Genomic DNA, 20404 nt, shown 5'->3' with positions numbered 1-20404 from the left:
AAAAATATTTTACAAAATAAGTTAATCAAATTTCACATTTTACCCTCAATCACATCATCAAAACCATATTGTTTTTTCCTAATAAAGTTGTAAGGTTTTCCTGTTTGAGTTAACCGGAAATGGCAAGTAATTCAACCGTACACGCAACCCATAACCTGAGACTTTTTGCAAGAATGTCAGGAGTAACATATTGTTTTCCTAAACTTGCAGACAATTTAAAAGTACTTCAATTCATTTCATTTGTTCTAAAACAATTGTACTTCTGTTTTGTACACATTTATTTTAAAGGGATAAAGTGTCAATATGCAGATCACAATACATTAATAAACCAACTTGTTGTATAGAATATAAAAACATTAGAATAAAAACACGTAATAATTAAAAATTAATAACATTCATAATAAAATAAAATAAACAGAGCATATGATACGATTATCACGTAAAATTATTATGTTCAACTAAATACCATCCATCAAACTCATCTAAATCACCATCTCCCCAACCCGATCCTACATCACAATAACTCATAAATTCATCTTTATCTTCACTTTCAATAGGCTCACTTGTTACAATTGATGATGCAAACCCAATCCCATCTTCAACTTCAGATCTATTATTATCATCATAATCATAATCATAATCATGATCAAATTGATCACCTTCATCATAACTTTTATCGTTACCTAAGTAGGCTAAAGCGCTAGTAGCCGAATTACCGTCACGATTACTAATCAATCCATGATCAGGATCTGATGATCTCAACTTCATTGTGCCTTTGGCCTTATCTTTAGACTTTGTAGCCGGATGAATATGACAACCGGGGCATCGGGCCGTGCCACATTTACCAGTGAATTTGGATTGATTTGTGGGTTTGTTTGACACTTTGGTGAATAAACCGGTGACCAAGGTGGGATCCACCGTTTTTACGTAACGTTTATGAGAAAAGGGAGTTGGGAGGATGGGATGGCTCCTAACGACGCCGTGTTGACGACCCTCGCGCTTCATTGGTATTGTTGTTATGAGAGCTAATGATTTTGGGAATGGAGTTGTACGTTTTGTGTGATTTTATTTATAGAGGATGAAAGAGTACGATAAAGTTAAAGATTTGGGAATGTTTATGATTATTACTTGGGGAGGAAGGTGGATTGCTTGGTCAACTATGCGTGCTCTACAAGTGGTAATTAGTTATGAGATTATTTGGTTAAACGGGATTTTAGCCCTTTTTTTTTTTTTTTTTTTTTTTTTTCCTTTTTCATTTTTTAAAAGGGAAGAATGTGAATTTAGCCTTAACTTCATGATCAGTTTCAATTTATCTTAACCTCATGGTACCTTAATTTAGCCTTATCATTGGACTTCTTAGCCGGATGAATAGCAACGTATTGGGCCGACTACCCAAAGGTCCCCCTAATAAACTTTGATTTTTTATTGGTTTTTTTTTATTTCAAAGAAAATATAATAATACTAGTGAAATGACCCGTGAAACCACGGGTTTGTTTAAAAGAAACAGTTTAATGATATGTTTTAGGTATTAAGTGAACGTAAATGCTAAAGGTTATTTAGTTTAATGACCCGTAGAACAACATAGTCCGACTAAGAAACTCATCAGCTCAACATTTCATCAAGATAATATTGGTTGTCATTTTATTTTAAAAGTGTAAATTAAAATATAAATGTATAATTGGTTTCCTTATCTACCTAGCTTTTATTCCTTCTCGTACTCAATTCAAAATAATTAATTAAAATTATTTAAAATTATTTAATTTTAATAATTAAAATAATTATTAATAAGATTTAATAATAATAATTAATTAGTAAGATTTAATTTTAATTCAAAAATATTTAGATTAATGACATCACCCACATGTTTAGATTTTTTTCTTTTTCTTTTTGATTTTTTCTTAACAAAGGAATTAGTCTAATAATGACATCATCATTTTAGGAATATAATAGAAACTATAGATTAAACGGATATGAAGATCAACAAGTTAAAAAATACAAAAGTAATTGAAACAAAAAAAAAACAAAAACCAAGCAAAATGACGACAAGCCTAAATCATCGATTCTACCAACACGAAAGAACACAAATAACTAGGAAAATAAAAAAACATATCTCACACCACCGAGATAGGAAACCTAAAGTAACAACTGAACTGATAAAACAGAAAATAAAAAGAACATAAACAATGAGTATGACATTGGTCAGAAGAAGGCCAACCGCCACCGCAACAGAACAAAACCAGCTGCAACAAAGCAACATGAGCCGTCACAAATATATCCCCTGAAATGTCCCGTTCATATTGATTATAAACGTTCCATATTAATTGATTTCGTTGCGAGGTTTTGACCTCTATATGAGACGTTTTTCAAAGACTGCATTCGTTTTTAAAACAAACCATAACCTTTATTTTATCGACAAGGTTAAAAAGTCACCACCTAGATTATCCAGAAATGATAATCTAAAATATCACACTTACACACTACCAATACATATTGGTTTACAATTTTAATATGTTACAACAAAGTAAATCTCGAATGCAGTTTTAAACAATACTCGTATTATACAAGCATGCTGACACCACATCTTGTCCATATATTAGCATGCAACAGCGGAAGCTCTTAATAATCACCTGAGAATAAACATGCTTTAAACGTCAACAAAAATGTTGGTGAGTTATAGGTTTAACCTATATATTTATCAAATCGTAATAATAGACCACAAGATTTCATATTTCAATATACATCCCATACATAGAGATAAAAATCATTCATATGGTGAACACCTGGTAACCGATCTTAACAAGATGCATATAGAATATCCCCTATCATTCCGGGACTCTCTTCGGACATGATGAATTCGAAGTACTAAAGCATCCGGTACTTTGGATGGGGCTCGTTGGGCCCAATAGATCTATCTTTAGGATTCGCGTCAATTAGCGTGTCTGTTCCCTAATTCTTAGATTACCATACTAAAAAGGGGCATATTCGGTTTAATAATCCAGCCATAGAATGTAGTTTCATTTACTTGTGTCTATTTTGTAAAACATTTATAAAACTGCATGTATTCTCATCCCAGAATATTAGATTTTAAAAGTGGGACTATAACTCACTTTCACAGATTTTTACTTCGTCGGAAAGTAAGACTTGGTCACTGGTTGATTCACGAACTTATAACAAATATGTACATATATATCAAAGTATGTTCAAAATATATTTACAACATTTTTAATACGTTTTGCTGTTTTAAGTTTATTAAGTTAGCTGTCCTCGTTAGTAACCTACAACTAGTTGTCCACAGTTAGATGTACAGAAAATAAAGCAATATATATTATCTTGAATCAATCCACGACCTCGTGTATACAAGCCTCAGGTTAGATCACAACTCAAAGTATACATAATATTTTGGAATCAACCTCAACCTTGTATAGCTAACTCCAACATTACTGCATATAGAGTGTCTATGGTTGTTCCGAAATATATATAGATGGGTCGATATGATATGTCAAAACATTGTATTCGTGTCTATAGTATCCCAAGATTACATAATATATTAGAATACATGTATAATACAATATGAGTTAGCTAGGATATGATTAATATAGATTTGTTACCAATTTTCACGTAGCTACAACAAGCAAAAATATCTAATCTCGTTTTACCCATAACTTCTTCGTTTTAAATCCGTTTTAAGTGATTCAAGTTACTATGGTTTCATACTGAACTTAAGTTTATGAATCTAAACAGAAAAAGTATAAGTTTATAGTCGGAAATACAGGTTATAAATCGTTTTTGTAAAGGTAGTCATTTCAGTCGAAAGAACGACGTCTAGATGACCATTTTGGAAAACATACTTTCACTTTGAGTTTAACCATGATTTTTGGATATAGTTTCATGTTCATAAGAAAAATTATTTTCCCAGAAGAACAACTTTTAAATCAAAGTTTATCATAGTTTTTAATTAACTAACCCAAAACAGCCCGCGGTGTTACTACGACGGCGTATAACCACTTTTACGGTGTTTTTCGTATTTTCAGGTTTTAAATCATTAAGTTAGCATATCATATAGATATAGAACATGTGTTTAGTTGATTTTAAAAGTCAAGTTAGAAGGATTAACTTTTGTTTGCGAACAAGTTTAGAATTAACTAATATGAATCGAATGATGTTATGAACATCATTACTACCTCAAGTTTAGTAGGTAAACCTACTGAAAATGATGAAAAAATAACTTGAGCTTCAAAGGATCTTTGATGGCTTGGAAGTTCTTGAAATAGAATCATGACACAAAAACAAGTTCAAGTAAGATTATTACTCGAATTAAGATAGTTATAGTTATAGAAATTGAATCAAAGCTTGAATATGAATATTACCTTGATTTAGAAAGATAACCTACTGTAAATAACAAAGGTTTCTTGATCTTAGATGATTGCTTGGAATGGATTAGGAAACTTGGAAGTGTTCTTGATGTGTTCTTGAGTAATTATTTTTATGATGATTATAGGTAATAACCAAAGCTTGTATTTGATGATTTTTGCTGGAAAAATAGTAACTTAGACGTTCATGAAAGAGTGTGTGTATTTTGAGAGAGAATTGGGAAGAAAATTGGAAGTGAAATGGAGTAGGTGGTGAGTGGTGAAGGTGAGTGGGGTTAAAAGGAGTTCTTGTTTTTGTTTCCTTGCTCATAAGTCATGCTAGATGTTAAATGATAGTTCCCACATGGTTAGGTGACTCACATGGGATGCTAAAAGCTGATCATTGGAGTGTATATACCAATAGTAAATACATTTAGAAGCTGTGTATTGTACAAGTACAAATACGAGTGCATACGAGTAGAATTGTTGATGAAAATGAATGAGGATGTAATCGTAAGCATTTTTGTTAAGTAGAAGTACTTTGATAAGTGTTTTGAAGTCTTTCAAAACTGTATGAATACATATTGAAACACTACATGTATATACATTTTAACTGAGTCGTTAAGTCATCGTTAGTCGTTATATGTAAATGTTGTTTTGAAACCTTTAAGTTAACGATCTTGTTAAATGTTGTTAATCCATTGTTTATTATATCTAATGAGATATTAAATTATTACATTATCATGATATTATGATGTATTAATATATCTTAATATGATATATATACATTTAAATGTTGTTACAACGATAATCGTTACATGTATGTCTCGTTTCGAAATTCTTAAGTTAGTAGTCTTGTTTTTACATATGTAGTTCATTGTTAATATACTTAATGAGATACATACTTATCATAATATCATGTTATATATATATATATATATATATATATATATATATATATATATATATATATATATATATATATATATATATATATATATATATATATATATATATATATATATATGTATGTATATATGTATATACATATATATGTCATCATATAGTTTTACAAGTTTTAACGTTCGTGAATCGCCGGTCAACTTGGGTGGTCAATTGTCTATACGAAACCTATTTCAATTAATCAAGTATTAACAAGTTTGATTGCTTAACATGTTGGAAACACTTAATCATGCAAATAACAATTTCATTTAATATATATAAACATGGAAAAGTTCGGGTCACTACATCCCAACATGCAAAAGACTATTTCCACCCTTAAATCTAAAATCAGATCTCTAACGGGGAGATCGTCGCCTACTCAAAAATTGGAGGGGCCACCAGACAGGATATGGCTGATACACTCTCACACCAACAAGCAACCCAAAATCGCAGCTGAAACCCCCTTTCTCGATCTCCGTTAAAAATAAGCAACCACCTCAAACATGGGTGGATAACCCAAGTAGCCCACGGAGTTAAGCTCCTCGCATCCACCAACATTTAGACACCGACAATGGCCACTACTAACTGGGTGGCAGGCCATCGCATCTATCGAAAAACGGACCCAGCCCAAATCGTAACTCAGCCTCCCGTGGCCACCACCAACAGGATAGCGAATTACTGTATGCAGCTAACAAAAAAGGAACGCTAGGTACAAACTAGGAAAGGAAACAACAACGAAGAGCTTCCTCCACTACCATGACAGCCAGTGCAAACCATCAATAGGGTGATGAACCACCACACGTTGCAGTTAGAAGAATTTCAGTGAGCTCCATAGCCGAAATGGAGCTCAGATCATGCAACCAGAGAAAATCTTAACAACCATAGTCAAACCCTCCATGAGAACGACGGTGGAGATTGGCTATGGTCGTCTGAACAAACTTCGACCACCATAAAGATAAGAAGAACGGGATGCCGGATGAAAACGACCTTGTTTTGTACAAATCTATAAAAATGGAAATAAAACTGTAATTAAAAACATTTGTGACCGTTTTGTAGATTTTTGAACTGCGAAACGCATCGTTGTCGTTAACCTTTAGGTTATGCAGGTTTCAAAACGAAAGACTTAACAGAAGGTGATTATTAGGATTTCTGACCTAATCTACCATCAATTTAGGTTTATATTGACAGCTTTAGGATTATAGTGACAGATTTAGGAATGTTCGAGATCAGTGGAAGTAATGAGGCTACTTGATTTAAGAATAGTTTGTGATGTGTGTGCTTTTCATGAGATAAAATTTTGAGAGCGACGGGATCGTATATACATGGTTTTGATTATGATATGAATTTTGTTAATTTGATCATTTTGAATAGGAAAAAGCAGAATAATAGACTATTATGTAGGTAGGTAGGTGAAATGAAAATGGGGTGCAAGGGTTAATGGGAGTGGGATGGGTAAATTGACCATTTTGCTCTCACGTGAAATGAACATGTCATGATTTAATATGTCGTCATTTTCTAACGGATGAACAATCTATGCAAAAATTTACAATATAATGTTGATGCCAAAAAAATGTAGGGACTATATTCGCACATTAGGGTAAATCAAATAGACTATATACATAATTATTTTTGATTTTTAACTGATACCTTTTTAAGTAAATATTTCTTTATTGATATACACATATGAAATAGATAAGCTAGGAATGAACCAAACGGGGGTCTTTACCAGTGTTTTGCTGCAGGATCCTTCACTTTGGCGAAGTAAAAAAGGGACCAAAATTATAAATTGAGAAATGAAAAATAAATTATTTGAGTGGAGAAAAAAAAAAAAAAAAAAAAGTAAAACTGGAAGGGTGAAAATGAAAAATAAATATTTGAGGGAAGAAAGTGTAAAATCAATAATTTAAATAGTGTAAATTAAAATACTTAAAAAAACTATATAATAATGGTATGTCAATTAGGTTTTGTACCATCCTCTAAATATGGTATCTCAATTAGGTTTTGTACCATCCATTGTGGATCCAGGAACTGCGAGAATAAATTGTTTGATTAATGAGTATTTCAGGGCTAGTTAGATTAATTTTTGATTATAGACAAAATTGCTGAAATAGTCCCTGTGGTTTGTACCAAAATGCTAGTTTCGTCCCTGTACTTTTTTTTGATGGATTTGGTCCCGGTGGTTTGTAAAAGTTGCTGATTTAGTCCCTATTGCTGACGGCCGTCAAAAAAGGCCGTTAACTCCAGTCACGTGCCAGACATGTGAGGGTATTTTCGTCAGTTTCTTTCATGTATTAGCAAAATTGCTGAAATGGTCCCTGTGGTTTGTACCAAAATTGCTGAATTGGTCCCCATGATTTGTAGCAAAATTGCTGGAAAAAATTTTCTTCCTCACCTTCATCTTTATCCCCAATAATTATGAACAAACCCTAATTTTTTTCATTTTATTCAAACACTTTAATTAACATGAAAAAATCAAACCCACCAAAACATTGAATCAATAAATATACAAACTATAAACTCTAAAATATACTCAAATCAACACAAAATATACTTCATCTTCTTCTCCAAATCCTTTGTATTGATTATATTTATGTTTCTATACCACCAAAATGCAACCGTCATCTTCACCCCACCGTTTTCACCTTCAGTCGCAAATTACTGAGTTGATTCCTTCAATCGAAACTGCCGCCACCAACAGATCTGGAAAGTAACCACCACCAGATGAACCTCATTCCGGTGACGACGACAAATCCTTCAGATCTAGTATCAGACAATTATGTTGACAGTTTAGATCTCGTGCGATGATGTTGATGGTTCAGGTATCAGACAATTAACAGTTTTATTGAACCTTTTTTTGCAAACGAAATTCAAATTTAAGTATTCAAGATCTGATATTGATACTAAGATGAAAGAAATAAACAAGTGGTTTTGATTAAAATTTGTGATCTGTGAAGAATAGATGAGTTGGTGTATTTGAGCACAGCAAATAAACAATGAATATTATAGATAGATGATTGAATGATGATATTCTAGTTGGTGTAATTGTGTGTGAATGTATTGATTATATTGAAAACAACCCCCAACTCTTTATTTTTTAATCGAGATTTTCATTTTAATGTTTTGAATGAAATAATTGTTTGTTGTGAAATTATTCAAGAACCATTTTTAAGTTTGGAATTGGTTTGGATTTAAAGTTGGGAATGAAAATTAATTTGGTGCTGATTAGGGTTTGTGATTTGGGGAAGATGAAGATAGGTGATGAAGTGTTTGAAGAAAATAAAAAAAAATAGGGTTTGTTCATAATTATTAAGGATAAAGATGAAGGCGTAAAAGACAAATTTTTTGGGGATAAAGATTTCAGCATTTTGTTACAAACCATGGGAACTATTACTGCAATTTTATTACAAACCACAGGGACGATTTCAGCAATATTGTTAATAAATAAAGGAAAGGACAAAAATATCCTCACATGTCTGGCACGTGACTGGAGTTAACGGCCTTTTTTGACGGCCGTCGGCAATAGGGACTAAATCAGCAACTTTTACAAACCACCGGGACCAAATCCATCAAAAAAAAATACAGGGACGAAACTAGCATTTTGGTACAAACCACAGGGACTATTTCAGCAATTTTGTCTTGATTATATCTGTATGTTTACTTGTATAATATATTTAGGAAACTATAAAAAATATTATTTTCATCATTACAATACATTTCCTTTTACTTTAATGCAATAGACCAATATTGTGATATATGTAGTTTGAAATTTGACGATTAGTCTTAATTTTACTTATATCGCCTAAAAAATTTGTTCTTGAATGGCACATGATCTAATTAGTTGCAAGTAGGAAACAATAATGTTTTTAAACCTAAAGATGAATATAATCAATGTAGAAATACAAGAACTAAGAACATTTAATGCAATGAAGAAAATTTACAGATTAAGGTAGTGTTTTGTTGTTTAGATTAGATATATAAATAGTGTGTGACTGATGGGGTCAAAATGTAACAAGTGATTCGAGAATGCTTTTTTACTAGTATAATACTATGATCCTTAATATATACATTGTGTTTTGTCGTTTTAAATTGTGTGAACCAGATGAAATTTATCATGCTTAGATATTAATAATTATTATTATTATTATTATTATTAATTATTTTATTATTATTATTATTATTATTATTATTATTATTATTATTATTATTACTATTATTATTATTATTATTATTATTATTATTATTACATTTGAGTGAATTTGAGTCACTGTAGACTCGACTATTTAATTTAAAAAGGGTAACTTAGACTTTTCCCACTCTTAGATATTTCCTTCCATGCATTCGTACCTTCTCCAGATGGTTCCACCATCTACCCTCACTTCCCATTGAACTCCCATAAGCTTCTGCTTTCTTTCCCCCAATTTTACTCCACCACCTGACTTTTTGCTACCGCACAACCACCACAACCCCCACCGCAATCCCAATCGCAACCACCATCGCAACCATCACCCCAACATACGCCCCCGCAACCACCACCGCACAACCATCTTTAAGTGATTTACGCCACCTTTTAATCTGATTGTTCCTCTACATCTTTTAATTTTAATCAAAGAAAGTAAGTATTCTTATGGTTTTCTGTCTATAGTTTCTCTGAATATATTGTTGCAAAAATGATTTGTTTCATACAACTAATGATTTTTGCTCAGGTATTAGTATCTTTGATTAATTTGCCAATGTATGTTTTTATTTGTATAAATATAAGGTAAGCTTTATTTTGTTATGCCCTTACCGATTTATTAGTCGTGTGTGACTTATTATTGATATTAGTATGTCTGTCTTATTATATATAGCATACTCCGTTGCACCTGTGAGTATGAGCTGCACATGGTTATATGTTGTTGTGCTTAGTATAATTGTTATCGATATAACTTACCATCCGTGTTTAGCTTATATAAGTTCATCTATAGTCTTTAATATCATAGTAGCATAATGACACTTAAAAAAGACAAAAGTTATTTACAAAAGTTAAACAATAAGTAAATCAATTAATGACAAACCTAACAAATGATATTCTGTAAACCATAAAATAGACACACACATATACAGAAAAATCAATTAGCTGACATTTGATTTCAACTATGGTGGGCGTAGGCGTCTGAACGAGTAGAGCTGCGAGCTGACTAAATCCTGAAGGTATTCTATTTTAGTTCTAATCAAATTGTGCCACCATCGTCTATTGATGTTCAGAATGCTTTTACTTTTGTTACACATGTGCTCAAGCAATAGATGTTGGGGTCTGATGTTCGGTATGTAATAATTGGTAACGGTGTTGTATTTGTTATGCGTTTTTATTGAGTTCGCTTCATGTAATTTTCTATAGGTGCTATATTTATCAGTCCACCTGCTTCCTGTGTTGTGCCGCATAACTATCCGGTGTTAGCATACGTGATGACGGTGGAACGGTGCGTTATCCTTCTAACCACTCTTGCTCAAAGGTACATGTTAGTGATTATGTTAGCTTAAAACAATCTGCACTGAAACTTCATATGGGTAGTGCCGTATTTTTTTTTTTGCTTATATATATATGTGTGTGTGTGCGCGCGCGTGCGCGCGTGCGTTTGTCCGCGCGTGCTGAATATAAATACATTTAGATGATAATTTTGTGGACATCATATATATATGTTGTTCTTATTGACATCCGTTGCTAAATTCTGTGTTCAGTGTCAGGTGGTCAATTGATATCCCACTAACACAGCAGATTTTGGCACATCAACAGTCGCGACAATGGAGATTGTGAATATCGGAGGTACGCTCTTTTGAATTCTTTTTTTGTCGGCACTGGAAATTAGAGAATAGTATGTTTAGTTCACATTTATTTACGTAGTTTAATAATAAGTTACACTGTTGAGTATCATGTTGTTTGATTGTATAACTGATCTTTATATGTCAAAGGTCACAATTGATTGTATACTCATTATAAGTATATTAACTATACAAAAAGCTGATGTAATAATATAATATATGCATGCATTATTAAAATTGTTTTAGGTTAATGTACCAAAGTTAAAGGTGATATGTGATTTTGGATGCACTTCCTATGAGTACTTACCTAAAGTTTGAATAGAAGGGAACAAGCTTTTTTTTTATCTTAGTAATGAAGGATGATAAACTATAACTTCTTTAGCTTCAAATTATGAACTTATATTTTTAAATGTTATAGGAAATAAATGTAGGTGACATCAATGAGAGGGCTATAATAGCATTTGCAATTGTTGAAAATAATGCAAATATCATAACAGACAAATTCATATGCTTCTACCTACTGCTTATTATTGGGTAAGAAAATGTATTTTCTATGCTTATAATAAATTATTGGATACTTTGTTGTATAACATATGTATTTAATCCGCAACAACGTTCGGATAGCCAACCACTTGTAATATTACAATAGAGCAAAATTGTTTTACTGTTCACCAACAGTACGGTGAGGGTATTTTCGTCTTTTACCTTCATAACATATATAGCTAGGGTTTTTTTCTGCTTTCATTTTCTAGATGTTTCTGGCTGATTCTCACCTTCTCCATCACCTGGTGATTTTACCACCTACTTCCTCCCCTGCTTTCTCAGCTCCTATGATTTTTGTAGGCTCGGATTTGCTTCATAGCTATGAAGTTACTGTGGAATGCTTCCCTTACTCCTTACCTCACCCCCTGCAGATATACCCATCACCTACCTAATTTTCCAACTTTTATCGACTGTAAATATCTCCACCGTGCTATCAACCTATCACTGTCTGCGTCGCAACCACCTCCGCCTATTACTCTCATCGTCGCAACCAAATTCGTCACACCCATTCCGCTGTTTTAATTTTATATATTTTATATCTTACCTTATCTAATTGCCTTCTTCTAATTGTTTTTGTCCTTCTATGTGTTAGGATTTGTTCGTTTCTCGAAAACACGATGGCCTTTTGTCATTCTATGGTATGGAATTTTGGTTTTTTATTTAATTCTAATCGTTCGATTTTTCGATTAGGGTTTTTGGATGTTGGTAACGGATTAGAGATTTTTTTAATTGTTAAGTGATTTAGGAGACGAATATATTGAAGGTCAAAGCAATTTATATCAGTACACAAACTGGAAGCACCATTTGGTACTGTAAAATCAGGTACATATTTGTATAAAAAATTTATATTTTCTGTTTTGCTATATATCTTAACTATTATAGAATTAGATTTCTCGTCTTCATATTTTATTATTATTGGTAATAGTTGTGACGATCGCTCCAAATCCATATGGACTAACACGTCATTCATTGATTTCATTACGAGGTATTTGACCTCTATATGATACATTTTGTAAACATTACATTCTTTTGAAAAGGCACACCATAAATGTATATTTAAATCAAAGGTTTTCGACATCTGATGATTTCTACATATAGACAATCACCGTATATAATAGTTTACAATAGTGCTTTCGTTGACAATGCAGTCAAAATAAGGTACATGGTGATGAATTGGTGAATGCAACGTTTTCTTGAAAAATATGTTATGTAAGACTCCATGCACATAGCTTGTATATCATATAAGCAAACAGCGGAAGACTTCTAGGGAATCTGAGAATAAACATGCTAACAAGTGTCAACACAAAGGTTGGTGAGTTCATAGTTTTAGTATTTCGCATAATCTGTATATAAAAATGGATCACAAGATTTCAGTTTTTTCATCCAGAAACGTTTATCAAAATGTTCTACAAGAATGAGCACCCTGGTAACCAAGCCTTAACGTCTATAATAAGTACCCCTCGTTTAACATGCAACCAACATGTACAATACACGCAATCCAACGTGTACTAACTTCAAATAGCATACGTCTGTTTTATAGTTCAGGCTAGAGTTTCTTTCTATACCTGGAACAGACGGGGATGTCAAACCCTATGGATCCATATATCTCTATTCATCGGTTCTTATAACCGACAGTTACTAGTTACCAAAGCTAAGGGATTTTCGGTTCAAACTCGGTGTAGAATTTAGTATGTACTTGTATCCATTGCGTTTAAAATAAATTGCATGTATTCTCAGCCCAAAAATATATATTGCAAAAGCAATTAAAAAGGGATCAATGAAACTCACCTTAGCAGCATATAAAGTTGTTCATCGTAATGTGATTGAAACTCAGAATATCAAATAATCGTAGATCTCAACCTAGAGAACATAGGTTGGTCAATAAATGTCTATCAAGCTAGGTCTGGTCATAGTGTATCACAATCCTAATGCTCGAGATCGACATACAAAAGTTATCCAAAGTCGTTTCAAAAAGTCAATTTTGACAATAGTTCAACAAAACGAGACGTACCTTATTTAAGGATTCATTTACTCGGCTGGTAATATTTAAAAATCCATTTTATCAATCTTGTAAACAAGTTGTTTAAATCTCAATTGCAGATTCAAAAGCAATTTCATTTAACGTCAAACATAATTTAGTTGATCATATCTTTTAATCCGTTCATCAAAACTATTCGATATCTAAATGAAAAGTTATTGATTTTTCGCCAGCTTTTCAAAAACATGTATATCATATACCTTTTACCAGTAATATATGTATTTAATTCGTGATTCATTATAAACTGTTTATCGATGAAATTTAGCATACAAGCATGTATAAATATATATACTCGAGCACTAGACATGTATACACTATTAATTTATAAAGGATAAAATATAAGTACTTACGTATGAATATTGAGATTCAATATTGTAGGGAAAGTACGTAGACGCAACGAAGATGATAAACACTAATTTGACTCACGAGCAATACCCTCGAACAATACCCATAACCTCCTTAGTAATAACCCATAGTTTCCTTAGCTTTGACCCATTTGAAAACTTGGTTTGAAATAACCCGAACCTACTCACGTCGTAATATTTTATGTATAATATTATTAATATTAATAATAATATCAATACTAAAATAATAAGATTAATAATAATATTAATCTTAATAATAATAATAATAATAATAATAATAATAAATAATAATATATATTTATGTATAACAGAGAGAGATTGAGAGAAAGTGGGTAAAGAGTTCGGCAGAAACCTGGGCTATTTATAGAATAATTCCTGATTCTGACCCCCATGCGATCGCATGGGTTTTGTGCCTATTTTCCATACGATCGCATGGCCCTCTGATCCAGCTCACAAACTTTTGTTTTCTTGTTTGTCGACATAATATTTAATTATATATATAATATATATAATTTATATAATTAATTATATATTATATTAAATTCATGTGCATAGTTGACTTGTAATTTTTGTTCCGATAAGTCGTACGTCATCACGCGACATGTTCCGGTTCCGGTTTTTTGAGTGTCCCTTCGTACACTGAGAAAACTTGTATTTTACATTTCGTGACACGTATTTTTGTCAAAATATAGCCTTAAATTATCCCTAAACTATATCACTCGAAATATATCTTAAACTCTCGAGTGTTTTGGTCATTTACTTCTATAAATCAATGGCTCGTTATCTAACGAAGTATTTTTAATAATATTGTTTTTAAATCAAAACGTTTTGTAACCAAATTAATATTTATAAACACGTTTTAAATATACGTCACAAGTTATTCATATATCCAATTCCAACAGTTAATATTCCTTATTTTTGTATCGTCTAGATTACGTTATTTAAACAAACACTTTACCATATTTTCCGAATATCGTTAAGAATGAACGATTTCTCAAATCAGCGTGAACCTCACAACAGAGACCCGTAACAACATCGTAATCATTAAAAGACTTAGTAAATATCTTTTAATTCAATTGTTTGGCATAATCTTTTAACTCCGTAGTTAAATATATCAATCAGATAATCAAACCAATAAGGTTAATGCACAGTATCATTTTCATAACACTTTGTTACGTTTCCAGGTTATAGTATGTATATCTAATTACATATAATTGTTCGCGAATCGTTGAGAACAATCGAAAGGTATTTGAATAGTTTAAAATTTTGAGATTCAAATTCATAGACTTTGCTTATCGTGTCGGAAACGTTAAAGATTAAGTTTAAATTTGGTCAGAAATTTCCGGGTCATAACAGTATCCCCCCGTTAAAGAAATTTCGTCCCGAAATTTGAGTGAGGTCGTCATGGCTAACAATAAAAATGCTTTCATGACGTATATGAGTCGATAAATAGAGTTTTATCACCGTTGAATAATATGGATATAACAATCCGATTACTCGAAGCGTATGGGAGAAGTTATCGTATAATAGTGAATTTGAAGGAATAGAGATTCGTCTTAACTTTTGATGTAGTAACGATTGATTTCCGGAATTTAAGGAATAGAAAATCTTCATAATCTAAATAAGATTTGATTCTTCGGGAATTAAGGAGATTTTGTTTTGCGTAATCTGCCTCGATTGCTATGTCTGATATTTCGCTATAAATTGACCACTTCCGTTTCATTATTTTCACCACTCCTACATTTTCTTTCTCATTTCATACTTCCAAAAGATTGTGAAATGCTTCATCCAGTTCTGATTCTTGATATACTCCTAACTTTCATATCCGTCATTCTTCTTTTTCATCTACCACCAGAGGAAGTTACTTTCTTCTACCATTACCTTGGGGTTATAGTATTTTTCATTCTCCCGTTTCTTTATATCGCTATACACATTGATATACACGGTTTGTAAATTTCGAGGTTGTTATCGGGCTTATATTCTCCATTATATTTCGGAGCTTCATGCTTTCATTTTCTCTTCCCGACTTTAAGTCAAGCGAATAATGGTCCAGAATTCGTAGGTATGATGTTTTGAGATGAACATAACTAATGTTCTAAGAAAGAAATTGTAATGGCACGATCTTGATTTGTCAAATTACTAGAATATCCGGAAAAGACCGAATCATCAAGAAATATGTTTTCTTGATAACTTTAGAGATTAAATAGAATGAAAGAGTTATGTAACATGGTTCATGATGAGGGTGAGATCTGTGAACCTTCATCACATTCCATTAGAAACTCAGCATGACTTACTGTAATATAATCACGTTGGCCTGACGTCATTATATTATACTAATTCATGCTTCAGTTCCCAACACTACTTCAAAACATTCATATTTTAAACTTGAATTTTTCAGAATTTAGAAACTAACACAGTTTCTTTTATGATGTAACACAGATAGCGTAAAGGAATGAATAATTTAGATGGTTACGAAATTATCTTCAGAAATATTGAGGATATTTATAATGAAAGATACGATGATATCTTAGAATATTCAAGATAATGATGATGATGAAGAATATTGTCCGTAACGGTTTTAGAGTAAGGAGTAAGGTATTTGCTAAGGATTTCAGCAGACACTGAATCATTTGTATTCTTTGAAGGCAGGTTCAGTCTTTGTGATTTATCCACAGCCTCCTTCATACTTTGCTCAATCCGTTTTCCAGTTCCAAACCTTCTCCTTTTCTCAGCTTTACCACCATACCATTCTTTATCATCAAACTTTTGACTGTTAAGCTCGTTTACAGTTTTTGCTACTTCATCAACATTTTTCCAAAATTCGGAGAACTAGTTTCGTAGTTTGGGGTATTTTTCAGAAACTTCACATTCGAAGTATGTACGTCCAGGAGATAGACATTATATGTATATATATAATTGTTGGCGTAGACGTGCTGCAAGATTTCAAAATACTGATTGCTAATTCCCGATAATTCGTATGGCAATTCTCGTTACAGGATGTGGATGAGTACATGATAGGGTTTCAATGAGTATAAGGATTTTTCGGAAGGTCAAGGATAAATGAAGTTGTTGGTAAATTTACTGCTAATGTGGTGGAACATGAAAGGTTCCCGGTAACAAAAACGTATATGCCAAAGTTACCGGTCTGAAAGGTCGTCATTGACTGGTTGAATGGTTGATAATACTGGATACTTTGAAAAGGAATTGCAAGATTATTTTCGGTAAAAACAACTCTAAAGGATCTTGCATGGTTTTGAAGTCAAAGTATAGCTTTGAAAGATGTAGAGATCTAAGAATGATGTCACCAGTTCAGAGTTATGAATTGGATTCTGATCCGTCAATATCATAATGTGTAATTGAATTTGTATGAGATGATTGGGTATCATTGTGAGCATGATTAATAGATTTGTGAATCAAAGTTGAAGAATGTACAATCTAACATATTAATTGTGAACTTATATATTTCCCGAGTATTACCTACCCGTTAAAGATTTCACATTTAATATTTTGTATAAAAGAATTTTCATTACAGTCTTTATGAAAATATATGTATGTATATTTTCTTCAGATGTAATACAGATTTAATGAGTTAATATCATATTAAGCTTATTTGATTTTTGGCTTGAATTAGAAATGAATAATCTCTAAAACATTAGAGATTGCATAATCTTTGCGGAGTATTTCACTAATGAAATCAATACTTCATTCTTTATTCTTATTGATATTCCTCGATAAAGGATGTTGGTATTCGTGGAATTCTTGCTAACTTCGCAAGGTGCAAATGATGTCTTCTAGAAAGTTTCGAGTGCATCGAAGATGAAAGTGTAAAATCAACCATGTTATTGAATAATACACTTGGTTTATTATGAAACGAAATTCATTGAATTGAAATAGAGATTGTAGTTAACGAAGGTTGTACATCATAGCATATTTGTAATATGAATTAACCGAGTAGTTAAGTTCCATACATAATAGCTTAGTACAGAAAGATTTATTAGGGTTTAAAATTTATATATATAAGATATACATATAAATTCTTCGGAGGGAATGAGTTATTATTTCATAGCTCGTTGATTCAATATACGCGTTATTGATTCGTAATGATGTCTACGGTAATTCTTGAACTGACGGAGCTTGTGATGTTAGAGGTGCTGTTGATTCTAACGATGTTGACAGCACTTACTGTGTTGGTGAAGCTAAGGGTACTATTGATGTTGTGATATAACAAGTCTAGCTTGTAAATCATACACCATTCCGATCAGAGTTTCTACTCTATCTGATTTATGGCTAGGGTTAGAATAGATAAGCTCTAAACTTTAGAAATTACATAATCGCCGTAGAATGTTTCTCCGATGAAGTTATGAATCAATAAATCATCGTTTATTGTCATTGATACTCCTTGGTATCTATGGTGCGTATGATGGTGATATCCGAGGTACAGATCGTGATGTTGAGGCGTGTGATGTGGATGTTGTTGGTGGTGGTAATGGTACTGTTGGCGTTGTTGTTAGTGGTACTAGTGCTGTTGGTGCTGAGGATGGTGATGTTACTGGTGTTGGTGATACTGCTGGTGTTTGTAAATTGTGTACAGTGCTCTCTAAAGTTAACACTCGAGCTCGAAGTTCTTTAACTTCTTCTACTAACCCTGGTTGGTTATCGGTTTTAGGTAGAGGTCGGATATCTTTTCTAGTTCCGTTAATGGTAGCTTCAAGATGAAAAATTCTCGCAAAAAGAGTATAAACGGTGTTGCGAACAGGTTCGCCGGTAAGCGGATCGAGTACTCCGATGTTAGGCGGTAAGTTCGGCTCGTGGTATGGAGTACCTTCTTCATTTCTCCATAGGGTAAGTATTTCGCGAACCCATCCCCATTTTCTAAAGAAATCACGGTAGTTGATCGGTCGGTGTGGTCCCGTCACGCTGTCTTCGGAGTTGGAGGGACTTGGTCTATTCGAAGAGGCCATCTTACGCGATCACTGAAAGTTATGAAATGATTCTCGATATGAATTGAGGGTTGAATACTGGATGATACCTTCGTATTCTCGCATACGTATATATAGTAAAAGGATTCCGTAATTTACGGAGGGAATTTCGAAAAACACCAAATAAGATCCACTATAGTAGATATGATAGGATATGATTCGTCTATACACTATTCATGCAATCAATGCAGTAACACGTGTTTAGACTTGAGATGATAGACAAGTAATTTCCGACAAGGAATGATAAGCAAAACTTTTGACATGCAGACACAGTCGAAGTCCAGACTTACTAAAGCATCCTAATAACTATCAGTTAGACACACTTATGCAAGACCTGGTTCACTAGGACCAACGCTCTGATACCAACTGTGACGATCGCTCCAAATCCATATGGACTAACACGTCATTCATTGATTTCATTACGAGGTATTTGACCTCTATATGATACATTTTGTAAACATTACATTCTTTTGAAATGGCACACCATAAATGTATATTTAAATCAAAGGTTTTTGACATCTGATGATTTCTACATATAGACAATCACTGTATATAATAGTTTACAATAGTGCTTTCGTTGACAATGCAGTCAAAATAAGGTACATGGTGATGAATTGGTGAATGCAACGTTTTCTTGAAAAATATGTCATGTAAGACTCCATGCACATAGCTTGTATATCATATAAGCAAACAGCGGAAGACTTCTAGGGAACCTGAGAATAAACATGCTAACAAGTGTCAACACAAAGGTTGGTGAGTTCATAGTTTTAGTATTTCGCATAATCTGTATATAAAAATGGATCACAAGATTTCAGTTTTTTCATCCAGAAACGTTTATCAAAATGTTCTACAAGAATGAGCACCCTGGTAACCAAGCCTTAACGTCTATAATAAGTACCCCTCGTTTAACATGCAATCAACATGTACAATACACGCAATCCAACGTGTACTAACTTCAAATAGCATACGTCTGTTTTATAGTTCAGGCTAGAGTTTCTTTCTATACCTGGAACAGACGGGGATGTCAAACCCTATGGATCCATATATCTCTATTCGCGCTCATCGGTTCTTATAACCGACTGTTACTAGTTACCAAAGCTAAGGGATTTTCGGTTCAAACTCGGTGTAGAATTTAGTATGTACTTGTATCCATTGCGTTTAAAATAAATTGCATGTATTCTCAGCCCAAAATATATATTGCAAAAGCAATTAAAAGGGGATCAATGAAACTCACCTTAGCAGCATATAAAGTTGTTCATCGTAATGTGATTGAAACTCAGAATATCAAATAATCATAGATCTCAACCTAGAGAACATAGGTTGGTCAATAAATGTCTATCAAGCTAGGTCTGGTCATAGTGTATCACAATCCTAATGCTCGAGATCGAC

The 20404-nt window shown here is 32.7% G+C and overlaps 1 protein-coding gene and 1 long non-coding RNA gene across 2 annotated transcripts; one reads left to right on the top strand and one right to left on the bottom strand.

Annotated features, from left to right (window-relative positions):
* Nucleotides 1–344: 344 nt before the first annotated feature.
* LOC139896265 (uncharacterized) lies at nt 345–1193 on the bottom strand. Its single transcript, XM_071878862.1, has one exon. It carries the CDS (start codon nt 1003–1005, stop codon nt 436–438), a length of 570 nt encoding a protein of 189 aa, XP_071734963.1. The 5' UTR covers nt 1006–1193; the 3' UTR covers nt 345–435.
* Nucleotides 1194–9794: 8601 nt separating this feature from the next.
* On the top strand, nt 9795–11164 carry LOC139898122 (uncharacterized). The gene is made up of 4 exons (XR_011776887.1): nt 9795–9903; nt 10440–10481; nt 10669–10750; nt 11010–11164. It is a non-coding gene; the product is annotated as an uncharacterized lncRNA (long non-coding RNA).
* The last annotated feature ends 9240 nt before the right edge of the window (nt 11165–20404 follow it).

Source organism: Rutidosis leptorrhynchoides, chromosome 3, assembly GCF_046630445.1.
Source record: "Rutidosis leptorrhynchoides isolate AG116_Rl617_1_P2 chromosome 3, CSIRO_AGI_Rlap_v1, whole genome shotgun sequence".
Lineage (NCBI taxonomy): Eukaryota > Viridiplantae > Streptophyta > Magnoliopsida > Asterales > Asteraceae > Rutidosis > Rutidosis leptorrhynchoides.
Note: the sequence above shows the minus strand (reverse complement) of the source record. Positions and strands in the feature narration are given on the sequence as shown.

Excerpts from the sequence above, each read along its gene's own strand:
- LOC139896265 (XM_071878862.1), bottom strand. The coding sequence starts at position 1,005 with ATGAAGCGCGAGGGTCGTCAACACGGCGTCGTTAGGAGCCATCCCATC.